At 44.9% G+C, this 26,032-nt stretch overlaps 1 protein-coding gene across 2 annotated transcripts in view; it reads left to right on the top strand.

Moving 5' to 3' along the window:
* NPLOC4 (NPL4 homolog, ubiquitin recognition factor) overlaps positions 1-26,032 on the top strand; it is a 53,638-nt gene that overhangs the window by 9,297 nt on the left and 18,309 nt on the right. The window contains exons 3-12 of one of the 2 annotated variants that reach the window (XM_043905226.1): positions 922-1,034; positions 5,281-5,457; positions 8,773-8,821; positions 9,574-9,668; positions 11,347-11,470; positions 12,349-12,528; positions 15,290-15,376; positions 17,301-17,372; positions 17,973-18,099; positions 22,329-22,489. In XM_043905226.1, coding sequence (XP_043761161.1) covers positions 922-1,034; positions 5,281-5,457; positions 8,773-8,821; positions 9,574-9,668; positions 11,347-11,470; positions 12,349-12,528; positions 15,290-15,376; positions 17,301-17,372; positions 17,973-18,099; positions 22,329-22,489 — 1,185 coding nt within the window. The remainder of the gene's footprint in view (positions 1-921; positions 1,035-5,280; positions 5,458-8,772; positions 8,822-9,573; positions 9,669-11,346; positions 11,471-12,348; positions 12,529-15,289; positions 15,377-17,300; positions 17,373-17,972; positions 18,100-22,328; positions 22,490-26,032) is intronic. The other variant, XM_043905227.1, reaches the window with a different exon arrangement.

Consider the following 26,032-nt stretch of genomic DNA (forward strand, 5'->3'; position numbering starts at 1 on the left):
CTCTGGCATTTATTGTGGTGGAGGCTGTGGGCAACAGTGCCCTTGGGTCTTGTCAACTTGAGAATGTTTTCATTTTGCCCTTGTATTTGAAAGGTATTTTCTTCAGATGGAGAATTCTGAGTTGACAGATTTTTATTCCTGCCTCAGCACTTTAAAGATGTTGTTCCTTTGTCTTCTGGTCTCCATTGATCTTTGGTTTTTAGCGATGTGATGACAGTGTGCCCAGGCATAGTTTTCTCTTTATTTATCCTATTTTGGTTTTGCTGAACTTCTGGATTTGTTACTCGTATGTTTTTCATCAAATTTGGGGGTTTTGGCCATTCTTTCTTCAAATATTTTTCAGTCCTAGCCTTACTCTCTCCTGAGGATTATTTGCTATTGCTCTGGAGGTTCCCTAAGGCTCTGTACATTCTTTCAAATCTCTTATCTGTAGATTGTATAGTTTCTAATAAGCCATCTTTAATTGACTTTTTTTTTTTTTTTGTCATTTCCCTTCTGATGATAAGCCCATCCAGTGAATTTTCTATTTCAGTTGTAGAATTTCCATTTTATTCTATTTTATCATTTCTGTTTCTCTGCCAAAATTCCCTGTCTCAGATGACCCTAAGAGTTGAGCTCCATGTCTTGGCCCCAGACTCGAGTTTCCTTGTAAGAGAGCAAAATAACAAGAGGAATTTGTTTAATGAGGAGCAATTTCTAAACTCACTAGGAGTGTCTGATGTATATATGTGGTCAGGGTAGTGATACTTAAATATTTTGGTATGTTATTTGCTGTGCTGTGTGACTTGTGGGGTTTTAGTTCCCCAACCAGGTATTGGACCCAGGTGCTTAACAGTGAAAGCTCAGAGTCCTAGCCACTAGACCATCAGGGAATTCCCTTAAATATTTTATTAAATCTCTGTTGTTTGGGGCTTGTTTTAGGTCGCAAAGGAGTTTGGCTTCCAAAATAATGGCTTCTCAGTTTACATCAATAGAAACAAGACTGGAGAAATAACAGCGTCATCTAACAAATCCCTCAACCTGCTGAAGATCAAGTGAGTGCCTGAGGGGAGAAGGTGGGGAGTGGGGAGGGCATTCTGGCACTAGTTACCCGCCTGAAGTCACTAATTTCTGCCCTGTTTCCTTCTGCTACTGTGATTACGGTCTTGAACGTGGACCAAAGTGCAGGTGACCGTGCTGCTTGCCAGGTGTTTGGCAGCCATGCCAAATATACAGTTACTGTCGAGCAGATCTGTTTGACTTGCAGAATTCAGGGATATACGTCACAGAGGAGGAGTTATAGTGCGTGTGCAACTGCACACTCAGCTGCTTCACTGCAGAGAAGGACCTTGAATGTAGCTCTGTGTGTAGTTCTGCCTTGAGACCTGCTTGGTAGGTCTGTGTTGTATTTCTTGCTGGCAGGACCCCTGGAATGCCTTAGAATTGATAGGTAATGTCAGAAGGAGTTTCTTGGGTGCAGAGACCTCTCCTGTTTTTTTAGTTTTATGGGAGCACAGCCACATCCATTCGTTTATATGTTTTCATGCTGCAAGGGTAGGGCTGAGTGATTGTGACAGAGGCTGTCTGGTCTGCAAAGCCAAAAATATTTCTCTGTCTGGCCCTTTATAGAAAAGGTTTGCTGACCCCTGTCTGAGCTGTGTGGGCACACCTGCTCACATATCAGTGAGCAGAACCCTTCAGGTCTTTGCTGTCCTTAGGTAGCAGGCAGGGAATTCTCTTATTTGGGCTACAGGTAGCCTGGCTGCTGTGACCACTAGTGAGGGTTGGGCTGGGCTTTTTTGGTACTTGGCTGTGTGCCTTTTACCAGTCAGAATAATAGGCTGTCTTGGCAATCTGTGTGGTCCATTTTAGATTCACAATTAGTATGTCTTGGTAGGGGAAATGCAATTTTAACATGAATTTATTTGTTCTTCAACGGATACTTGTTCGGCACCTGCTCATTGCCTGCTGCTGTGATGATGTAAAGCCTTGTCTTGTGTATATTTGTTTCCAGTGGATGAGGGCCGTCTTTCCTTCCAGCTTGCTAAGGGTTTCTGCATCTTGAGACTCACTTCTCATGGGTGTTCCTTGGGTTTGGACTCATACCCACTACTCCTGGCTGTGTGCCTGAATAGCCACCCAATCTCACTGGGCCCCTGCACCCTTGTCTGTTGGGGGGTGGGGGCACTTGTGCCTCCTCCACATGGTTGTCGGGTCCCTACACAGGACGAGCACTATGGAAGTGGCAGCTATGTGTCTCAGGGCTATTCTGACGGCTGGATGGCAGAAAAGGGGGGCTGCAGAGTGAAACACCCTCGAGGCAAAGCTGTCCACCTGAGGTGCAGTCACACTTGGAGGGCGTGTCTTTCTGGGTGATCCTGGAGCGTGTCTTTTCAGTGATGGTTGTGATGCTTGCTGAGCGCCATGAGCCCAAACTTGGGAACCATGTCCTGTCACTGTTCAAGACTTAGCTGACCATGTCTGTAAGAGTCGGTCACCCAGGGCTCCTTGTGGGTCTCACTCCACTGCCTTTGTTGCCATTTTCACAGTTCAGCTGGCTGTTCTAATTCTCTTATTCATTTGTAGGTTCTTTTTTTCACCCTCTGGCTGCTTTAAAGATCTTCGTTGGTCTTGGGGTCCTGTGGTTTCTGTTTGACCTGTCCAGGTGTGGACTCGGTGGCCTGTTAGTTGCTTTGTGTAATTCTACCTGATGTAAAATGTATTTTCTGTATCTGCAGGTGAGGTCTAGAGAATTCTTCCCCATTATCTCTTTAAATATTACCTCTCCTTCAGTCTCTCTATTATTTCAGTGATGACATTTTTAACTTTTTTCTATTTGATTTCTTTCAGTCCTGGCTGTTAACTCATGTGCTCACAGGGGCTTCTTCCCGGCTCCTGCTCTGCCCTCACGCTGGCCCCCAGGGTTCCAGTGAAGACTGCTGGGTTCCTTGGGGTTCTACCTTGGCCTGTCACACACTGGGTGCTTCCCTCTCAGGTCCTGAGGTGTCTGGAGTCTGTCTCTCCTGAGTGTATTTAGGGTTTGCAAGGATCCTGTTGCACTATAGCTGGTGTTGTCTAGCCTGTTCTAAGCAGGGGATTTGGGAAGAGCTGCTAAGTCTGCGGCCCCTCTGCCCACTCTCGGAGCCCTTGGTCATTGCAGATGGCCTCTTGTTGCTCACAATTCTTCATTCCATTTCCAGCTGACATTTCATACATAAGTATACTTTGTCTTGAATTCCACACCTGAAGTCTTTGGATATCTAAATCTGTTGATTGTTTCCTGCCCTCTCTTGGTCCTGGTGGTTTGTTTCTCTTGTACATTTGGTGACCTTTTCTTGAGAGCTTGTATTTGGCCAAACTTGGTCTTAGGGGGCCCTGAAGGATCTGGCTTTGTTGGCTTTCCTACTGAAGGAAATGGCAACCCACTCCAGTATCCTTGCCTGGAAAATCTCGTGGACAAAGGAGCCTGGTGGGATGCAGTCCATGGGGTCGTACAGTCTGGCATGACTGAGCGACTAACACTTACTTACTGTAAGCACAAGGGGGCGTTGTGGGCTTAGCACTCAAGTTAATTTCTGTCTGGTTTCCTGAACCAAGTAGAATCCCTAATTGTACCCTGGATGCTCGCAAGAGCAGGCCTTCGGTTTCAGACTCTCAGACAGTTTTGCCTACAGCATGGTGGATGGAGGCAGATAGGATTTCTCCTTGGTCTATTTTGTCAGCTGGTAGGTTTTTTCCCAGCTGTTGAGACATGTTCAGACATCTGGCTCTGTGTGGCATTTTGGGCTCAGCAACTCTCTTTGGGCAGGCAGGCTCAAGGCCTCATCTCTGTCATCCAGAGAACGACTGTAAGCCAACTTCAGGGTTCCCATCATGAGCTGGCCATAGGCTCCTTCACTATTCTTGTTTGAGCTGCTTTGGGTTTTTGGACCCTTGGGAGTTCCTTTCTTTAAGCTCCACAATGCATTTTAGAGTGTGTTTGTTAAAACTGATGGAGCAGTTGAGCCAAGTATCCTGAACCTGGAGGATGTTTAGGAATATCTCATTTGCTGTTAGACATAGACGTCTTCAATTACAAATTGGAGGTCTTATCACCCTAAATTGTGAGAGGAAAAAGAGGGCGGAGCAGACCCGTCGAACAGCTGCAGCCCAGCCTGCCCATCCTGGCTGAGGCACCTGTTCCGGTTCTCTCTGTTTGTTGTTTGGAGGCTGCAGGCTGTGCTTCCAGTCTTACTTCCTGCACGTGCCTCTTGTTGAGAGCAAGGAAATACTTACCCAGTGGTGGTGCTATAGCTTTTCCTCCCAGATTGGGAGGTGCTACAGCTTTTCCTCCAAGACTGGGGTTGGCTGATTGTCTCAGGGCCTGCAGTGCTCCCAGGTGGGACTGTTCACTTGCCTCAGGCATGGTGGTAGGTGGGCAGTCAGGCTCTATTGAAGTCTGCAGTGGGTCTGATGGGGAAAGGACGCTGTTCATATTGAAAATGATTGAAAACCAAATATTGCCCTTTACAGTGTGAATCATGGCAGCCTTTGTAGAAAGCAGTATGTCAGCAGCTTTAAGAACAAATAAAATTCCTAAAGTTTAATGTACCCTCTCTGGGAAATCTGCCTTATGGCCAGGAGACCGTGCCATCTCTTGGTGGCATGGTGGTGGCAGGTCTCTCAGGAGCCTTGCCTGTCATGGGGGAGCAGCAAAGCGTACTGTGGGGTGGCTTCACTGCAGAACATTGACTAGAGGTAGAACATCTTTGGAGCAATTGTGTGAGAACAGCAAATGGAGAAAGTGTATGTCTAATCATCTCAGGTTTGTACATCAGTGATGTGCATGTTACGGACACGTGTGTGAATGTAAAGAAAGAAAGTGGAAGGATGTGCCCCAGGGAGGTAAATGAGAGGGCTAAAGAGAGGGCCAAGGAAGGAATGAGGGGAAGTGGGCACCAAGCAGAGGAGGAGGAGGTGGGTAGAGGCTGTGTTGCTCCAGTGTCTGGAGAGGTTGTGTGTCTTCTGTGTAGAACTAGGTGTGTCTGTGCCTGCGCAGCATAGATCCTGCAGTGTGGTTGTAGGGAAGTTATATTTCAGTCCAGAGAGCCTGCTGCTAACCTTGGTAAGGTGAAGAGGCATGAGGAGACAGGAAAAGAGCACTCACTCTCTTAAAATCGGAAGCCTAGCTGTCTGTGCCGTTGGGGTGGTTGGTGTTGGCTGTTTGTAGGTGTCAGAGGTTTTCACAGGAGTTGATCTTCTGTGCAGCTCAGGTTGTAAAGAAAGGCAGACGGCCTCAACTTAAATTTGTTGTTTGAACAGGCATGGAGATTTGCTGTTCCTGTTTCCCTCGAACCTTGCGGGACCGTCATCTGAGATGGAGACGTCGGCCCCGCAGGGGTTGAAGGCCTGTGGTGCTCCCAACGTGGTGGAAGATGAGATCGACCAGTACCTCAGCAGGCAGGACGGGAAGATCTACAGGAGCCGTGACCCACAGCTGTAAGTGCCCTCGGGGCCACAGGGTCAGTCAAGTGAAATGTCTGTAATGTGTTCTGAAGAAGAAATGTAAGTTTCGAGTTTGACCGTCTATTTTCAACTTACATCTCCCTTAAATTATTCTTTGAGCTTTTTCTCATTTCTCACAGTTTGAATCTCAAACTGTGCTCCACATGTATTTTAAAAATTTTAAAGTGGTGAGAACTAGGAGATTTGAAAGAAGGAAGGAGCCTTAAACCAAGTCCTCTCTGTGGTGTGCCCCTGAAATACCTGGATGCACATGCAGAGTGGGCTTTAGCCAGTGTGACAGGGTAGAGGGGGTGGTACCCTGGCACCTGCTGGCACAGGTCCTCATTCACATCGTCTTGTTTAATTCTCGTGGGCGAAGCTCAACCTTCCATACTCAGTGCGCTCTTTCCGTTCTTCTAGGGAATGTTTCATTTGCTAAAGGTGCTGCTGCCTTCGGAATGTTCACTTTTCAACGAGGATTGTGTAAAGTGCTTATGCTTGTGTACATTTGTTTATTTTAGATTTTTTGCTGTTCTTTTTTTTTTTTTTTCCATTTATTTTTAATAGTTGGAGGCTAATTACTTCACAACATTGCAGTGGGTTTTGTCATACATTGACATGAATCAGCCATGGAGTTACATGTATTCCCTATCCCGATCCCCCCTCCCACCTCCCTCTCCACCCGATTCCTCTGGGTCTTCCCAGTGCACCAGGCCCAAGCACTTGTCTCATGCATCCAACCTGGGCTGGTGATCTGTTTCACTATAGATAATGTACATGCTGTTCTCTTGAAACATCCCACCCTCGCCTTCTCCCACAGAGTCCAAAAGTCTGTTCTGTGCATTTGTGTCTCTTTTTCTGTTTTGTATATAGGGTTATCATTACCATCTTTCTAAATTCCATATATATGTGTTAGTATGCTGTAATGTTCTTTATCTTTCTGGCTTACTTCACTGTATAATGGGCTCCAGTTTCATCCGTCTCATTAGAACTGATTCAAATGAATTCTTTTTAACGGCTGAGTAATATTCCATGGTGTATATGTACCACAGCTTCCTTATCCATTCGTCTGCTGATGGGCATCTAGGTTGCTTCCATGTCATGGCTGTTATAAACAGTGCTGCGATGAACATTGGGGTGCACGTGTCTCTTTCAGATCTGGTTTCCTCAGTGTGTATGCCCAGAAGTGGGATTGCTGGGTCATATGGCAGTTCTATTTCCAGTTTTTTAAGAAATCTCCACACTGTTCTCCATAGCGGCTGTACTAGTTTGCATTCCCACCAACAGTGTAAGAGGGTTCCCTTTTCTCCACACCCTCTCCAGCATTTATTGCTTGTAGACTTTTGGATAGCAGCCATCCTGACTGGCGTGTAATGGTACCTCATTGTGGTTTTGATTTGCATTTCTCTGATAATGAGTGATGTTGAGCATCTTTTCATATGTTTGTTAGCCATCTGTATGTCTTCTTTGGAGAAATGTCTGTTTAGTTCTTTGGCCCATTTTTTGATTGGATCCTTTATTTTTCTGGAATTGAGCTTCAGGAGTTGCTTGTATATTTTTGAGATTAATCCTTTGTCTGTTGCTTCATTTGCTATTATTTTCTCCCAATCTGAAGGCTGTCTTTTCACCTTGCTTATAGTTTCCTTTGTTGTGCAAAAGCTTTTAAGTTTCATTAGGTCCCATTTGTTTAGTTTTGCTTTTATTTCCAATATTCTGGGAGGTGGGTCATAGAGGATCCTGCTGTGATTTATGTCGGAGAGTGTTTTGCCTATGTTCTCCTCTAGGTGTTTTATAGTTTCTGGTCTTACATTTAGATCTTTAATCCATTTTGACTTTATTTTTGTGTATGGTGTTAGAAAGTGTTCTAGTTTCATTCTTTTACAAGTGGTTGACCAGTTTTCCCAGCACCACTTGTTAAAGAGGTTGTCTTTTTTCCATTGTATATCCTTGCCTCCTTTGTCGAAGATAAGGTGTCCATAGGTTCGTGGATTTATCTCTGGGCTTTCTATTCTGTTCCATTGATCTATATTTCTGTCTTTGTGCCAGTACCATACTGTCTTGATGACTGTGGCTTTGTAGTAGAGTCTGAAGTCAGGCAGGTTGATTCCTCCAGTTCCATTCTTCTTTCTCAAGATTACTTTGGCTATTCAAGGTTTTTTGTATTTCCATACAAATTGTGAAATTATTTGTTCTAGTTCTGTGAAAAATACTGTTGGTAGCTTGATAGGGATTGCATTGAATCTATAGATTGCTTTGGGTAGAATAGCCATTTTGACAATATTGATTCTTCCAATCCATGAACACGGTATGTTTCTCCATCTGTTTGTGTCCTCTTTGATTTCTTTCATGAGTGTTTTATAGTTTTCTATGTATAGGTCTTTTGTTTCTTTAGGTAGATATACTCCTAAGTATTTTATTCTTTTTGTTGCAATGGTGAATGGTATTGTTTCCTTAATTTCTCTTTCTGTTTTCTCATTGTTAGTGTATAGGAATGCAAGGGATTTCTGTGTCACACAAGCTATTTTTGTACCATTCTCAAGAGTTTTTGCCACATCCACATACCAACTTTCTTAGTCTTTACTGAACATTTTTTTGGTTTTTTTTTTTTTTAATAGATAAGATGTTTATTTAATAAAATTCATCAGCAATGGTCCAGTGTCATCTGAATTAATTTTCATTACAAACTCTTACAATAAATATCATTTAAGCCTGGAAAAGTCCATGGACAGAGGAGCCTGGCGGGCTGCAGTCCATGGGATTACATGGCTGAGCATGTGTGCACGAGGGTGGAGGGAGATGGGTTGGTGGCAATAAAGTGGTAGAACTAAAAAAAAAAAAAAAAATCGTTTAAAAATAAAAAGATAGAAAGTTTAGCAAAGTGTGTTAAAATGCCTGTGGTTTAGTTGCTAAGTTGTGTCCAACTCTCGTGACCCCATGGACTGTAGCCTGCCACACTTCTCTGTCCATGGGATTCTCCAGGCAAGAATACTGGAGTGGGTTGCCACTTCCTTCTCCATTTACCGAACATTTTTATTTAAATTGACTTTAAATTCATTTACTTTTGCTTTTAGTTTGTGTCATTTTAAGCAGTTAATATCCATGGAATCACAGGTTTGATGCACAGGTCAATAGTTTTAGTACACACCAAAATATTAAACTGTTAAAAGCTCTTCATCACGTACCATTTCAGATAATTTCACGTGGGTGGGGCAGCATTTCATTAGGTATTACATGCATTGTGAGTATCAGCCTGCAAGGAGGCAGAAGAACACGTGCTGACACTGCGCGTTTCTCTTTCCTGTGCTCTAGGTGCCGGCACGGGCCTCTGGGGAAGTGCGTGCACTGCGTTCCTCTCGAGGTGAGTCCACGCAGAGTGAGTTCCCAGAGCCGTCTCCACACTTCTCTAAGTCCCTGGGCTGGGTTGGAGTGGTTCAAGGAACTTATCTATTTATTGCCCTGGGCCTCGGATTCCCCCAAGTGCAGGCTGCACTGAGGATGAGCCTTTATTTATGGGAGTGACCTTCTGGGTAGATTATGAACAGCTGGGACAGGGTATTGCTGTGATAAAGGGGCAGCATTTACACTGGGTTCCCTGGACAATCCTTTTAAAACCTGACACAAAGCTGGACCTGGCGGTTTTTGTGTTCATCATCGTTTTGATTTACTTTGCCCTGAATCTCACGACTCTACTGATTTGTCCTGGTGAGATTGAGAGTTACCATAATAATGCTGACTTGTGACTGGTTAACACTGAATTTACGGCAGGAAGGCCAACCTGATTTTCTTCATGAGTCTCCTCTTGCTTCATCTTGTGGCTTTTTTTTTTTTTTTTTTTTTGCAAAATTTACTTGATACTTACTTAACTTGCATCATTTTATGTTTAATAGAGATTAACAGATTAATAGAGATTTAATTAATTAATAGAGATTAATAGAGTTATCTTTTAAAGATAACTGGTACACAGAGAACCTGGTTCTGACCTAGAACAATAGTGAGGACCCAACACCAGTGCTCCCTTTCTGCCCACCTGCCTCCGGGCTTGGCAAGTGGAGGCTGTGGCCATGACCCCAGATGCAGGTGTGTGACTCTGTTTACTGTGTGTTTTGGCAGCCGTTTGACGAGGACTACCTAAACCACCTAGAGCCTCCCGTGAAGCACATGTCCTTCCACGCCTACATCCGGAAGCTGACCGGAGGGGCTGACAAGTAAGCAGCTTGAATGCGGGGGTGCCACCTGTGTGGCTTTGGGTCGCAGAAGTTCATTTTCTGTCTCTTGCACACGTTGCTTAAAGCCCCTTGGCATTTGAGTGAGAAAAGTAAAGATCAAAGTCTGGGCATGCATTGTTTGAATTTGTGAATTTTATTCTGATTCTAGAAGAGGAAACAGGTGGGTGGAGACTCTGGTACCTGCTGTAGTCTGCAGTGCCAGTGCATGGGCAGAGGCCAGGCTGGTGGTGGCCTCTGTGGAGGCCCGGGGGTACCTTGGCAACCTTCTCTCGGGTATGCGGTGTCCTGGCAGCTAGCTGTTTGTGAAGATGAATGAGATGAGGCATGTCAGTGGCCAGTCCTGTGTCTATGGAGTCTCAGCCCACCTTCCCTTTGCTTTTTGGAAAACCTGAACCACCTCCCCCCAATTCTCTTGGCTGTCCTGTTTCACAGCCCCCGTCAGCCCTTTGCCCTGGAACCTGCCTCGTTAGCAGCTCAACTTCACAACCATAGTAAGGCCAAGGTAGGGTGTCATCCCTGGCTTGGCCTCTGGTGCCTCAGCAGTGCTGTCTGCAGTCTCGGCCAGGCGGGCAACGGGGGTGCAGGTGGGCAGTGGGGACGGCTGGCTCTTAGAGAGCAGCTGTGACAGTGGCAAGCTGAGAGCACTTTGATTTCTTCTGAATTACATCTAGTCCTTGCCGTGCAGCCCTATCCTGCTGATGTGTTCACCTCACCAAAAAGGAACGGACTTCTTACTGGGATTTTATGATTCTTGTCTGTGCAGCGAGAGGAGATGGTGGCTGAGCACAAGTCAGCAACATTTCATGAAGAATGTCATGTTCGCCTGCTTGTAGTTTTTCTCTGACAGCCTGCTGACATCCTGAAATGACTTTTAAAAAAACTTAGACCAGGAAACAAAAAATCCCACCCGAAGCCTATTCTTGCTTTGTCGGTGGGGTAAGCTCTGAAGCTGTCTGGACCAAAGCACGAGTGTGCTAAGGTTTGCTGGCCTTTTGTCAGTCTAGGTCAAGGGCTTGCTTGTCACTGTTGTTAACACGCAGCCTTGGTTGTAACCCTTGCTTCCCAAGTGCCATCATTTTCATGATGCTGCTGGCTTGTGGGGACAGTGCTGATCACTGGGCTGTTTGTGAACAGGAAAGCGACGGAGGTTGCAGGCACTTGTGCAGGCTCACCTGTAAGTCCACAGTGGGGCCCAGGACATCCTCACTCACCGAAAGCAGAGTGGTGATATCTTTCTTATGTATCCTAATCACATTTTTTCTATGGATAAGAATTCTGTCCAGAAATCTTAAGTATTAGACTCATTACGTAAATATTTGTTAAGTCGATGAAATTTAAAAAGTGTTTCATTTTCTCTCAGAGGCATAGGTTAAATCCAGATATTCAGCAGTACTCTTGAAAGTCTTCATAGATGTTAGTGAAAACGAACTGTTTTTGTCAGAAATAACTCTGAATTCCGTACAGTCTTAAGTGTACGGGACAGAAGCTAGAACTCCATTAGAATAAATTTTAGCACATTTTCCCTGCTGTTGCTACCACATGCTTAGCTCCTGAGAACTCTGTTCAGGAAGTGTAAGGTATCTTACATTTTATTTCCAGCCTCCTGTTAAACTTTTAACCATTGTAATGTTTAATTAAGTTGCATTTTCTTGTTCAGGGGGAAATTTGTTGCCCTGGAGAACATCAGTTGCAAGATTAAATCAGGGTGTGAGGGACACCTTCCATGGCCTAACGGCATCTGTACTAAGTGCCAGCCAAGTGCCATCACGCTGAACAGACAGGTGAGATGTTGGCTGTGTCCACCTGGGTTCAGAAAGCAGTATATTTGTGTTCACGGCTGAGGAAAGATCTCTAGCTCCTTCAAGCATAGAGGGGAGCCTTCAGTTTTCTGTGTTGTTGGCTTGTGTAGAGGCAAAATTTTCCTGGTGACTGTTTAAAATGCTCAGTGGTTGTGACTTTGCCTTTTAAGAAACTGGCTCTGGAAGTTGGCTATGGCTCAACTATGAACAGAACTGTCCTGGGACCAGCTCAGGACATCTTTCCAAGCCAGGTTACGAAGGGAACTGGGCTCAGGAAGGAGATTAGGCTCAAGAAGGAGCTCAGGGAAAATTTTGTGTAATTATTCTGGCTTTTTCCACTCTTATCATCCATTCCTCCAAGAATAGCTCACCTCGTCTTTCCCTTGCTGCTGCCAGCCCGTGTTTAGCTGTTTAGAATTCCATGGCCTCCTTGACCATCTGAGAACCTTTCTACTTTTCTTTTTCTCCTTCCTTCCTTCCATCCATCCCTCTAGTTCTCTTTTCTTTCTGTCTGTCTTAATTTCTTTTTGAAAACTTTTTTTGACTTAGAAAATGTGAAAACCTGCATTTTAGGTAGAATCCCAGTAAGGTGTTTTGTTTTTTTTTTTGGCTATGCCATGTGGGATCAAACACTCCCCCCTGCAGTGGAAGTGCAGAGTGTTAACCACTGGACCACTAGGGATGTCCCCTGGTGAGATTAATTTGAATTAATTTATTGAGGAGTCCCACCCTTACCCCTTCTACCCACTAAAATCTGAAGTAGTCTTAAGGGCAGAGCACATTCTTCGAGTCTTGTGCTAAAAGAATCTATTATTTTTTATCGAGTATTTGAATTTAACCTATTGTTGTTAACTCTACAGAAATACAGACATGTGGACAACATCATGTTTGAGAATCATACAGTTGCTGACCGCTTCCTTGACTTCTGGAGGAAGACAGGGAACCAGCACTTCGGGTACTTGTATGGACGGTACACGGAGCACAAAGACATTCCTCTTGGTATCAGGGCTGAAGTAGCTGCAATTTATGAGCCTCCTCAGGTAGACATGAACAGGACTTACAGTCTGTGGGTCTCTATTGCTTTGTTTTGATGGCTCTATGGGATGCCTTTTTCAGATTGTTTGTTGCTTTTCCTACTGCATCATTTGCCACAGTCTGTAGACACTTAGACACACTCAAAAAGAACATTCGGAGAGTAAGACCATAGCCCCTGAATATTTCAGTGTATGTTTCCAAAGAATAAGGGCACGTTCTTATATAACAAGTGCATTGAGAAATTGAAGTAAGTTGAACTTGGATACAGATCTAATCTGCCATCTTATTCCACTTTTGTCAGTTCCCCCAAAAGTGTCATAAAGTTGCTCTCTTCTGATTCTCCTATCTCCTCTGCCCATGCCTACAATCACCTATCCTAGGAATTAGGAAATTAGAGTCACAGAATTACTCTAGTTCTTTACCTTATGCCACACATGTAACTTAATAACAGTATCAAGATTACCACCAGTGTAGAACTGAAAACAGTTTAGAATTGTTTAGGTGGAAGGGTAGGGTCCCTAGGGTATATCCCACTAGGGACCAGTAGTTGGTTTCTGTGTTTAAAGTTGCATGGGATATCTTCTCTGTATGATTATGTCACCAACAGCTTATAACCAACATTTAGGTTCATTTGATTTTCAGTATTTAGGGATTGGTTTTATATATATGTATTTATATTTGTTGTACAGTTACGTAAAACTTTTATATGGTTGTGTGTTATATATATGTAATATATTTATATTGTTTTATTTTATATAATAACTTTACTACAAAAGTGAGGACTGGAACTGTATTGCATCCTGGTTTATGATATGTTGAGATAGTTAGAGGGTTTTGTTCCTGCAGGTTACTGTGATGCAAAAACACAAAAAGTGCAATGCACTGAGGCCTGAACAGAGAAACAAATGGAACATAGTAAATGTTAGAGGCTGAATTAGGTGGTGGGTATATAGATGTTCACTACTGATTCTTTAAACTTTGTTGTATGCCTAAAATTTTTTATTTTAAAAAACGTTGGGAAAGAAAAAAATTTGCATGTTTGCAAAGTGAGTTCTACAAACAGCGTCTTCCCCTTCATCTGATTTCCTCCCTCCCCTACAGGTAGCCCTCACTTTAAACAGTTTTTGGCTTAGATCTGTAAAGTTTGATTTTTTTTTTAGTGTAAGTGGGTCCATAGATACTCCTGTCTTCTCCTTTATCTCTGGGGGGCATCATGCCATGCGCATGTGTGTCCCCTTGTGCTGTGTTCCGGAGATCTTGCCGTAACTGGTCTACTTTTTTTTTTTAATAAACCAAGGTCTGAACTGTAGGCCTTGTGGCCTTCGCAGGTTTGTGGCTCCTGTAGAGATTCCATTTCTTCCCTGGGTGTATTTATACAGATTGTGTGTCGTCTACCCCCTTGACATTCTTGTTATTTATTGAGAGCCACAGAGGATGTGTTGGACCAGGCCTTCTGTGATGGTTCACTTGCAAGGAGATGGAAGATGGCAGTAGATGCTCACCCAGAGACCCTGCTTGTCCAACCCTTCAGGTGCTGAATGTGCTCTGTGAGCGGGATCTGCTTTTGGAAGCACATGACGTTCCAGTTCAGCTTTGAGGAGGGTCCTTCACGATGTTCCAGTTCAGTTTTGAGGAGGGTCCTTTCGTGAAGTATTTTAACAGTTTCATTAAGAGTATGATTGAACAAAAAATGGGAACAGAAGGCTTTGGCATCGAAACTACTAACAGCATCATCAGAGCTCCCAAATTGGGGGTCCTGGAGGTTGAAACATTTGACCTCTAATAACCTCCAGCTCATTAGAAGTTGAAGTTCATGATGCCACATGTCATGAAACAAAAATCCTTAGGTTTGTTCTGAGTTTGTGCTTTGACCTGTGCTCTGGAGGTATTAATCATCTCCATATGGGTCATACCCAGCAACATAAAGTTCTTTTGTTATTTTGCCAGGATTTAACTAATTTACAAGGATATACCCAATTAGCATAACTCAATTTGGAATTACCTTCACTTTCCTGTTTGATAGCCATGTCTTCTGTTCAGTATGATGCTTAACCTATGAGCGCATTTTGGTGCAGATTAAAGATTTCAGCAAGCTTTGTCTACTGCAAGAAGTGGGGTACTATAGCCAGTGTAGGTTGCATGTGAGCCAGCCCAAGCACTGCCCCCACTACCCCGAGCTGAGCGCACTCCTCACCAGTCAGCAGGATACCCATTTCAGGTGCCCGTTTGTTGGCTTAGAGTGTGTTTATCTTCTGTGCTCTTTCACTCTGCCTTGCCTGTGAAGTTAAGCACTGTCCTTGTAGAAGTTGTGTGGAGATTTTCCAAGGCTGTTTTCTGGGAATGAATGTTACTTTGCAACTCTAACCTTGCCTAATCTAGCCAAGCTTACTTGGAGTTAAACTATTTATCCAAGGGAGTTTTGAAACTAACTTCTATTCCAAACAAAGGAATCTTAAGGAGTAGAGAACCTTCTCTAGTCCTGAACAACCACACGTTTCATGTGGAGCCGCTAACGTGAACCAGCCTGAATATTGCCTCTTCATGTTCTCTGAATCTTGATTAAAAGCAAAGCCAAGCCCTGGAAGGAAAGAGCCTGGAGGACTTGGCTTGTGTATCTGGTTGAGCTTTTTTACTGCCGAAAATCTCCTTTTTGGCTAGGGAGATTGGTGCTCCTTTGTGACAACCGACCAGAAATGGAGCAGAGCTGCTTGCTGCTTTTCTGAACCCCTCCTCTAAATCCATCTTCTCTTTTTAATACCCTCACAGATTGGTACACAGAATAGCTTGGAGCTTCTTGAGGACCCAAAGGCTGAGGTGGTTGATGAGATTGCTGCCAAACTTGGCCTGAGGAAGGTACTGAGACTTTTTTTGTCCTTGAGGGAGGACCTGGGCTCTGTGTTGGGGACATCTAGGTGGTTGGCGTGGCCAGGCCTGGTCCGGGACTGCTCAAGGTCAGATGCAGGCCCTGCACGTTTTGAAGCCTCGCTTGTGTTTATTCGGCGCCTAAAAAAGGATGCCAGTGTAGGGACTGTTATATGTAAATCCACCAGACATACTTCTTGTGGAGTGCCTCAAAGTGGGCCAGGAAAGAAGCAGCAGGAGCAAGACCCCTGCTCCTGCTGCAGGGGACCTGACACTAGGCTCTGTGTCCCACCTGCCTGCTAAGGCAGATCCTTCTGTGTGTGAGCTCTCCCTTCACTTGTCTGTCTGCACTGATCATTTTCTGTCCCCGGCACTTGGAGATTCTAGTGGTTCCTCTTCAGTCCTCATCGAACCTCCTGTTTGTAATTGAGTCATCTGAGCATATAAGCCTTGCTAGTTTTCTGGGCAGTTAGAAGACAGAGGGTTTTCTTTTTGAATCTGTTTATCTAGTTTATCTCACATCTTTGGTAGAGTTCCTAGGAACTATACAGGTGACTTTTTATAGATACTGTTGAAATGTGAACTTGAACACATCTTAGAAATTCACTATTAATAGCTACATAAGTTTTATCCTTTGTTTCCTAATCAATTTAGACAGGGAGAAACAGACTCCGTACATATAAATGGGGGAAGACTGGAAATGTGCCTTATGACCCAGGAATGCCATGGAGCAAAGTTACTGCATCATTTTAAGAAAAAAACTCCTGTTGTTTCTAACAAGGAGTCAGTATCATGATTTAGGGGCATATTTTGATTTAAATTATGAAAGTTTCTCATGTTGAAAAGAGAAATCAGTGTTTTTTTTTTTTTTAACCCATTTTTGTTATAAATGTTTGGTTCACGATAGAGTAGATCTTGAAATAACTTAAATGCCTTTCTCCAAACACTAGTTCCTTAGCCCTTATCTCAGCTTGATTTTGATTCTGTTTTGTTTAATGTTAAGTTACATTTATCCCTTAAGTCTCATTTTCTCCATTGCCATCCTCCTTGGGGGTTTTGTTCATTTGGGCATTTTTAAAGAAAGTGAAAGTCTCTTGATTTGGCTGGTCATGTCTGCAGGAGGTGGAGTTGAAGAGTTTCATGTCAGGGTTGTACTGGAGACGGTCACAGGCACCAGATCACCTCTTTGAAGGACAGAAATGGGTGTGTGTCTGGATTCCATTGCCGCTCTTCAGCCTCCTAGCCAGGTTCTGGTTCAGGAATGGTAACCAGCTGTGAGGCTCATGGGCACAGGAGGGCCAGGGTTCATAGAGCACGTGGACAGGCACTGTTGCTGTAGCAGGACGTGCCAGGGAGGCTGACTGTGCCGAGGTCTCAGATCCCTGTACCCTCAGATGCTTCCTTCAGCCCTGCACTGGTGCTCAGAGGAGCAGCTGGATGAAGTCTCTGTTGTGTTTTTTCTTTTATTTTAAATGCATTTTCTAGGGAGTATGTTCTCCTGTCTTATGGAGAAAACCCTAGTGTCTGAAGTGGCACTGTCTTTATTTGCTTGCTCGTCATTTCTCCTTCTCTCCAGAGTGCCAATTCCCTTTTCACTGATATTCTGTTAGTTTTGTCCACCCCAAGGTCCCCTGCACCTAGCACAGTGCTGGGCCCAGAGGTGGTGCTGAGTCTAACACATAAATGAGCTTTGCTCCTTTGCCCTCATCTCCACCTGGCAGCATCAGGGGGAGGACAGCCAGTGTCAGCTGAGTACTGTTTGAAAGCCCAGGTGTGGACGATGCCTTAGCTGAGGGGCTGACTCACCTAGAAAGAAAGGACCGACTCTCGGAGTCTCCTCTCTGGGCAGAAGCTAGAAGGCATTCATCACCTGTTTCAGGGAGAAACTCAGAAGGTATTTTTCTCTCTTATGCAGGTTGGCTGGATATTTACAGACCTTGTCTCAGAAGATACTCGGAAGGGTACAGTTCGATATAGTCGAAATAAGGTGAGGTGGGCAGGGATGTTTGCTTGCCTGGACCTTGTTACAGACCAACTCTGGGCTGCACTCTTGGGAATCTCTGCACAGCTTACGTTTTTAGACCACATTATTTTCAACACATTGTTCTTAATAAATTAAGGCTGAGTCTGTTCATTCTGTCTCAGAAATCAAAACCCTCCTTACCTTTCTGAAGCCCTGCCTTTCAGAGGTCAGCCCATGAGGTGAATTGCCTTGTGTTTCTGGCCTTACTGATTACAAGTGGTTTTCTGTGAGGGGTTGGTAAGTAGGAAGTGTAGGTACTTGTTTCACCGTAGTTTGTGACGTGTCATAGTTTAGTTCTTAATATTTTCTGAATAAGAAATGCAAGCAGGGATTTCCCTGTGGCCCAGGGGTTGAGAATCTGCTTGGCAATGCAAGGACATGGGTTCAATCCCTGGTGCAGGAAGATTCCACATGCCATGAGGCGACTAAGCCCATGTGCCGCAACTAAGACCCAATGCAACCAAATACGTGAATAAATAAATATTTAAAAAAAAAAAAAAAAGAAATGCAAGCATATTTTGACATGATGCTGTAGAACTTGATATGCTGGTTCTCTTTTCTTAGGACACCTATTTCCTGAGTTCAGAAGAATGTATCACTGCAGGAGACTTCCAAAATAAGCATCCCAACATATGTCGACTATCTCCAGATGGACATTTTGGATCCAAGTTTGTTACTGCAGTGGCTACAGGTATAAATGGAGGCAGAGTTATATTATAACCATTACTACCCTGTCAATAGGTTTTGTTCCTCTTTGCATTCTTTTTTAGGCACTTTTTTTCTTTTTTTTTTCGCCTCACCCTGGTACCAGGCCTGAATGGATACAGGAAAGAAAGGATTAAATCATGTCAAGTCTGTGTTTAGCCTGCTCTGCTACCCAGTTGTTGTTTTAGTCACCAAGTCATGTCTGACTCTTTGCAACCCTGTGGCCTGTAACCCCACCAGGCTCCTCTGCCATGGGATTTTCTCAGGCAAGAGTACTGGAGTGGGTTGCCATTTCCTTCTCCAGGAGATCTTCCTGACCCGGGATCAAACTCGGGTCTCCTGCATTGAAAGGTGGATTCTTTACTAGTGAGCAACCAGAAAAGCCGTGCATTCTTAACATAGTTAAAATAGATTTTCTTAATGGGCCTGGGAGACATGAAATTCTTCTTTCTGGTTTGTGGCAGAAATCCTGAACTCAGCATCGCCCAAAACTATTAATCCTAGAATTGTGGCTTCAGTGTAGCCCTCCTCTACTCCACTCTCTTAGCCTTAGTCCAGGTTCACTTCTGAGTGACCTGAACAGTCCAGGTTCTGGATCTGAGTTCTAGGCTGCCTTTGCCCCTTTCCAGTAACCAAGGATGGCTCTGGTTAAGTAAGAGAAAAGGAATTTACTGTTTCTGTTACTTGTTTATTTATGAGTGGAAGTGTCATTTTAAGAAACCTTTTCCATAAAGCTTTTATTGGGAGTGATGAGTGTGTTTGTGATATTGTGTCTATTGTATTACATGTTACATATATGTCATGAATGTCAAAGTCGCTCAGTCGTGTGCAACTCTTTATGACTCCGTGGACTATACAGTCCATGGAATTCTCTAAGCCAGAATACTGGAGTGGGTAGCCTTTTCTTGTCTAGGGGATCTTCCCAACCCAGGGATCGAATCCAGGTCTCCTGCATTGCAAGCAAATTCTTTACCAGCTGAGCCACAAGGGAAGCCCATACGTCATGAATACATAGTAATACAAGATTATGGCCTATAAAAAAGTGCCACCAAATCTTCTATAATACACTTGAGATGCTAGAAAAAAGCCAAGTATAAGACCATATGGTTCAAAAGCAGTAGGAATTTGAAACTTGGAAAATCAACTCATAAAAACAGTCTCTTTGGTCAGTTTATTAAACACTAACCTTGATCCTGTGAAGCCTTGAGTTCTTCCATCACAGAGGTGACAATCCAGTTCGCTCATGGCTACCACACTTCTTCTAGTTTAAAAACAATCCAGTTCGCTCATGGCTACCACACTTCTTCTAGTTTAAAAACCCAGTTTACAAATATCCTAAAGCGTATAAGTAAATATGTGCTCAGTCATGTCCAACTCTTTATGACCCCATGGACTGTAGCCTGCCAGGCTCCTCTATCCATGGAATTTTCCAGGCAAGAATACTTGTATTGAGTGGGTTGCCATTTCCTTTTCCATAAGTAACTATATCCCCTATTAATCCCAGTTGAGCCTGTTACCACTGCCATGGGAACCATGAAGGAAAACATCTTTCATGCTGTCTGAATTTTCAAGATCCATTTGATGTGAGATCCATTTAGAGTGACAGGCACCTTCTCTTTGAAATGAATGTATTTTGGGGCACAAGAAGCTATGGCAGCATCGTTCACATGTTAACGTGAATTAATGGGGTCAAGTGCTTAAGATGGGAGTTTGGACAGGGATTACTGAGAGCACTAATTCTGTAGCACAGAGTCCTTCTACCAGGGCCTCACGGGGCAGGGAACCTATTGTGATGAGAACACTCAGGGCAGCAGGAGCCAAGGGGGGAACAGAGAAGAGACAGGTTGTACATGATCAGAATTTTGCCAAGCCAGCTTTCTGTTTGACACAGGGGAGGAAAGTGTTCTCTTTCTACTCCCTACATCACATAAACCCCCCCTCACTTCATTTAGGCTGAGATTCTGGGTCTAGGCATTTAGGCTGGTGGTTCTCACACCTATCAGACCTGATACCTGCTCTTTAGTACATTTATGACACGTCTTTACTATCCGGAAAGTAAAGTTCATAGATAATATACCAGCCTACACACCTGATTCTAAAAAGAAAGCAGAGTCATACGATGACTGTAACATTAAGGAAGAATAACAGTGAAAGAACATGTAATAACACAATACACTCCATGAGCCAGCAAGTGCTTGGGGACTGATACTTGCTGAGGACAGCACTGTGGAGGGCTGCCAGCCTTGTGGGCAGGCCCTGTGCAGGCATCAGTGACATAGTTCCTAGACATTCAGCCAGCAGCCCTCCATAGAACTCTGAGCCAGGCAGGGCCCTTCCTCAACTTATACAGTATTCTGTTCATAGATGATACGCTGTTAAAGCTATGAGCGTTTATTTCTGTGGTTGTGTATAAAACGCAATTGATTCTAATCCCAGGTCCCCACAAATACAGGTTTTGCCTACAGGAGTGTGCACAGGACATTTCAAGGCCAGGTGTGATGTAGAGCGGTTCTTTGTCGTGAGGGACTCCCCTGAACACAGCAGGACGTCCGGCACCTTTGACTCTAGCCTGCTAAAACTGGCAGCTCCCGCCCCACCCTGCCCCACTTGGTTAAGAAAAACAAAAATCACCTCCACAGATTTTCAGAACTGCTCCTCATGAGCGCTGTTGTTTTAGGCTTCCATGGGCTCCCATGGTAACCTAACCCCTTTAATTACTGTTTCTATGGGGAATTATTTGATGAGCCCAAAGAACTGGTACATGTTTAGAATTATAAATAGTTTGCAACTCAGGAGCTGCCTGTACTTTCAGTTATTGAGTCATACCTGTTGTTGAGAATTTGGAAATTACAGATTGTCCGTGGAATTTTTGCTTCTGAAATAGGCACTTTACTGACAGGTTTTAAAACTGTAAGGTAATAAATCACTTATAATAAAATCTTCAGTTAGAGTCCTTTCAGATCTGGGCTGAGTTGTCCTTGGTAGTGCTGTGAGATGCTCAGATGCATAATTTCTCTCCTTTTCCCGGGCGGTGGTGATGGTTATCCATCGTGGTTATCCAAAGTGTCAGAGATCACTCATGGGGCTGTGACATTCATTCCCTGGATTGCACTGGAGGGTCATGTGCCTTGTGTTTGTTGCCTTGACGTTAGTTAGCTGTCATTGCCCAGGCCTGCCCCCGCCCCCCCAACTGTGAGAGTCAAGGGTCAGAGAGGAGATGCTAGGCTTGGATGTCCACCAGCCTTTGGAGCCCATTGTGATGCAGCATTTGGAAACCAGCTGCTGTTGGCCTCTGGTGTGCAGAGTCAAGTCGAAACAAGCCCCTGCTTGTCCCTTGGAGGCTGGCTGTGCCCCATCCTTTACGTGTTTGATTGCTTGGCCATCATGTCTGCCTTCTGGTAAATGTTTGCAAGCCAGACACATAAAACACCTGTTCCTTGATCGGTACCTTACTCTGCTTTTATAAAAGAAACTAAGTTAGAGATGTTAAGAGCTTTTTTTAAAAAATTCTCCAAAGCTATCGCAGTTGTCAAAGTGTGACCCTGATTCTGGAGGGGAGGAAGATGGCAGAATGGTTGGTCCTACCTGACCTCCGTGGGTTTTACCCTCATCTCAAACTGTAACCCTGCTGCAGGTTTCTATGGAGTAGGACCTGAGAAAGGTTAGAGTGCAGGGCAGGGTTCGGTGCAGAGAGCGTGGCCTCCTAAGTGCTGTGGCAGGATCCCCGGCTGCCTCCCAGATATGCCGGCTGTCCAGGTGTCTGAGGTCGGGGCTCCCCTCTGCACTGTGCAGGTAACTAGCATTGTATTTGCTGGGAAAAGTTTCTGTCTTCTCCCGTTCACTCCCATCCGTCTCTCTGCATTCACTCAAGAATGAAATTTGCTGAAACATGGGACTCTGTTATTCACATCCCTGTGTTACTAAAATCCAGGAGCCCAAGCATGCTTTTGGATGGGTGTTAGAGAAGGTTTAACAGTCATGCCTCCAGTTCTGAGAGAGCATGTCGCTGGTGGGCCTGTTTGAGGAGATGCAGTGGCATTTCCACAGCCTGTGTCCAGGGCTTTGTGCCCACAGCTCTCGTGAAGCTGCAGTCGAACGTTTTTGATTCTAGCGAAGACACATACATGGGAGTTGGCTCTGCAGATCCGAGGTGAAGAATGACACTTGTTTTGAACATCCTCCCATGGCTTCTCACTGAAGGTCTTTCTCTTGCAGGTGGCCCCGACAACCAGGTCCACTTTGAAGGGTACCAGGTGTCCAATCAGTGCATGGCGCTGGTCCGCGATGAGTGCCTGCTGCCTTGCAAGGACGCCCCCGAGCTCGGCTACGCCAAGGAGTCCAGCAGCGAGCAGTACGTGCCCGATGTGTTTTATAAGGTAAAAACGCGATGGTGCCAGAAGAGAGAGGTGGATGGAGAGCAGTGCGGACGCTGACCTGTCCTGGATGTTACTAAGTTTGGTGCATTCTGGCCGTGGGTCCACCATGGTCATCTAGAGGCCAGCTTGTGGATAAGGGATCTGTAGCATTTCCAGGGCTTTTGTTAACTATGCAGGCTTGTGTGGTGTTAGGGCTTATAAGCAAAAGTGGGGATGATGCGCACTGGGGTTGGGGTGCATAACAAGTGAGACCATTGCAGTACAGACTATTTCAGTTTCTGAAAAGGAGAATTGGTGCCTGTGGGCCTCAGCAGGAGTGAAGGTTGGAGCTGCCTGGCAGAAGTGAGGCTCTCCTGAGGAGACCCAGTCATCCATTTCTAAATCTATTTCCTGTGAAAGCTATAAAAATGACTTTTATTGAAAACTGTGGAGACTTCCCTGACGGTCCAGTGATTAAGACTCTGGGCTCCGCTACAGGGGACATGGGTTCCATCCTGGTCCGGGAACTGAGGTCCTGCGTGCTATATGGCGTGCCACACCCCTCCCCTCTCCCAAAAAAAGAAAGAAAGCTGTGATCTGGTTTGGAGAGTCAGCGTTGGGTGCTTCCCTGGGGGCTAGTGACCTGGTTCCCATCCTCCTCGTGGGAGCTGTTCCTGGTCACAGTCTGGCACCCTGCCTGTTCCCCGTCCTGGGCAGACTCTGGTTTCCCTCTGGCACTGCTCTTCCTGGAGGAGCCTTTATTTCTTGTGGTGCAGGCTGCTTTCGTATGTCTGAGAAGTACTTCATCTCCATTGCTGAAGGATGTTTTCACTGTGTGACGAGTTCTAGATTCACAGTTCTGCTCGTGGTCTCACTGCACTTAGGCCACAAAGACTTGCTGGCAGAGGGACCTGGAACCAAAAATAGACAAGCAATGAAAGCCCATAAAGAGTGATGATCCAGTTTCTTTAAACTGATTTGATTCTTTCAGCTTTGTTTTTTGTATCTGTGTGCAATGACTAGACACTAAACAGTGTCTAGTCATTGTTTTGTTGTTCTTATTGTTCAACAAGGCTGTATTTTTAAATAGCTTTATTGAGATACAGTTGGCACATCACACACTTCACTGATTTGAAGTGCCCATCTCAGGGGCTCTTAGGATATTTGCAGGGTTGCGTAGCCATCACCACTATCTAATTTTAGAACAGTTTTGTCCCCAAAAAAGAAGCCCTGCATCGTTTAGCAATTACACACCAGTCCTCCCAACTCCTGACAACCATTGATTTGCTTTCTCTGGTTTCCTTGATGGAATCCTACAGTGTGTGGTCTTTTGTGACTTGACTTTTCACCACTTACAGTATCTCATGGTTCATCCATGCCTGCAGTCTGCAGTGCTTCATTCTTTTCATTGCTGAATAGCATTCGTGTTAAGGACACACCCTACTACCTGTGGGACATGTCAGACACCCAGGAAAGCGCCCAGAGCTGAGGGGCTCCAGGGCCTCATCCTGGTGGTAACTTGAAGGCTAGACACTACGTGATTGTGACAAAGACTTTACCTCCTCAGGGATTGGAAGCGGGGCTAAGACTGTCTGAAACTGGATCTTTCCTGCTGTGGGCATCTGTGGCAGCGGGTGATGTGCAAAGGAAAAGTGCGAGGGCCTTAGGGTCTTGTCCCTGCCGCTGGTCTCCTCCTCAGCTCTTTGGTATGAAGGTCTGTCTTCTACTTCTGAATCTGAGCTTCTGCATGGTCTGAGGGTAGTGGGGGCAGGGACCATCACTGTGCCAGAAAGGCCGGGTCAGTATGGTAGCAAGCAACCTGTCTTTGCTCTGTAGCAGCCTGTCAAGAAACGCTCATGGAGCAGGAAGGCCTCGATGCTGTATCTGCTTCTTTTGGCTGGTGGCAGTGGAGAGACACAGTGAGGCTGGCCTGTGATATAGCTCGCTCAGGCGTCCCGTCAGATTTGTGGGACAGTAAGGAGCTCTGGGAAAGGGTTCTCCATATCATTCTTGAAAGGAAACATTTCCAAGAGTCTTAAGAGTTCTGTTGTCTCTTCTCTCCTGTGGTGTTCAGTAACAATTTCTGGCTTGATAACCCAGATTTTGCCCGTACACAAATTCTGTGTGCATCAGGTACTCTGAATAAATACTTTTAAACCATTATTAAACATTCACATCAAAATCACACCATGCTGGGAACCACTGTGAAAGTTTGATCTTCCCAAAAGTTCCTGTCTTACAAGATATGTGTCTGTATGGTGCGTTTCGGAATGCAGAATGACTCACTTTTAGACCCTAAGACCTGGTGGTCCTGCTAGTTGCAGTCCTAAGCCTTTTGGGGACAGCTTGCCGGTCTGGGGGCAGTGATGGGGTCTGGTGTCCTCGTGGAAAGCCGTTCCCTATTAGCTGCAAAGACCTGTGAATCCCGGCGCGCTCAGTGTGTGTGGACACATTGCTCCAAGGTCATCAGGCTACCATCTTTTTTCTTTTTTCCTAGAATTTTAAAAATTAAATACTGAGTAGATATGAAAGATTATTTATAAAACATGTTTAAGAAATAAAAAAAAGCAGAAATACCAATCCCCAGAATTAAGAGCCAGAACATTCCTATGGCCTCTGAAGTTGCTGGGTCTTCCTTTCTCCTTCCAGAAGGAGTGCAGTATGACTTCCTTGCTTTTCTTCTAGTTTTACCTCCTATGTATGTTTTCCTAAACCAGGTATTTTGAGTTTTACATGTTGCTGCACACAGTAGACCCAAAACTCTGCTCTTGTGTCCTCCGAGCTAGGCCTTGTTCCCTTACCCTGGAGCAGCCTGAGACTTACCTGTGTGTGGCCATTGTGTTGCCTTGGCGCGAGTCCACTGTGAGCAGAATGCCACGTGAAGCACCGTACTCAGCTTCGGGCCCAAGTCCTGCTCACCATTCAGACATCCATGGGGCGTTTTCTTGAGCTGTAAATGTGCCATCCTGATCATAAGTGAGGCCAGGCTCCTTTTTCTTCATTTGTTGGCTCCCTCCTGTCTCCTGTGATGTGCTGGTTGTATCTGTTTCCTGTTCCTCGCTGGGTGGTTCATTCTTTTTCTCCCTGCCTCTGACCATGTCAGGAGTGTGACATCTCCGCCTCTTCTCTCCCGTGGTGTCATTGAAGCAGAAAGCTTACATTTCCGTGTGGTCAGCTTTCTATGGTTTGGCGTTTTGAATCAAAGAAAATCTGTTATCTTGTCTTCTCTAAGGCTGGTGGTTTTGAGTTTTACGTTCACCTAGGATTGCTTCAAATGTGTGTTCCAAGGTAGGGGCCCAGTTTTCTGCTTAATTTATTGTAGCCATATTCTGTCTGAACACCATTTATTGGGAAAACTGTCTTTCTCTGCTGATCTGTGGTGCTTCTCCATTACCAGTCGTCCCCGTGATTGTGGCCTCACCTCTGTCCTCCCTTCTGTCCCCTGGCCGGTGTTGCTCAGCCAGCACCAGTACTGTGCTGTCCAAGTCACTGGAACGTCACTCTTCCCCGATCTGTTGCGGCCCTGCCCTGCTTATCTCCCTGAGCCCGGACTGTTCCTGACCC

This window comes from Cervus elaphus, chromosome 5 (genome assembly GCF_910594005.1).
Source record: "Cervus elaphus chromosome 5, mCerEla1.1, whole genome shotgun sequence".
Classification (NCBI taxonomy): domain Eukaryota; kingdom Metazoa; phylum Chordata; class Mammalia; order Artiodactyla; family Cervidae; genus Cervus; species Cervus elaphus.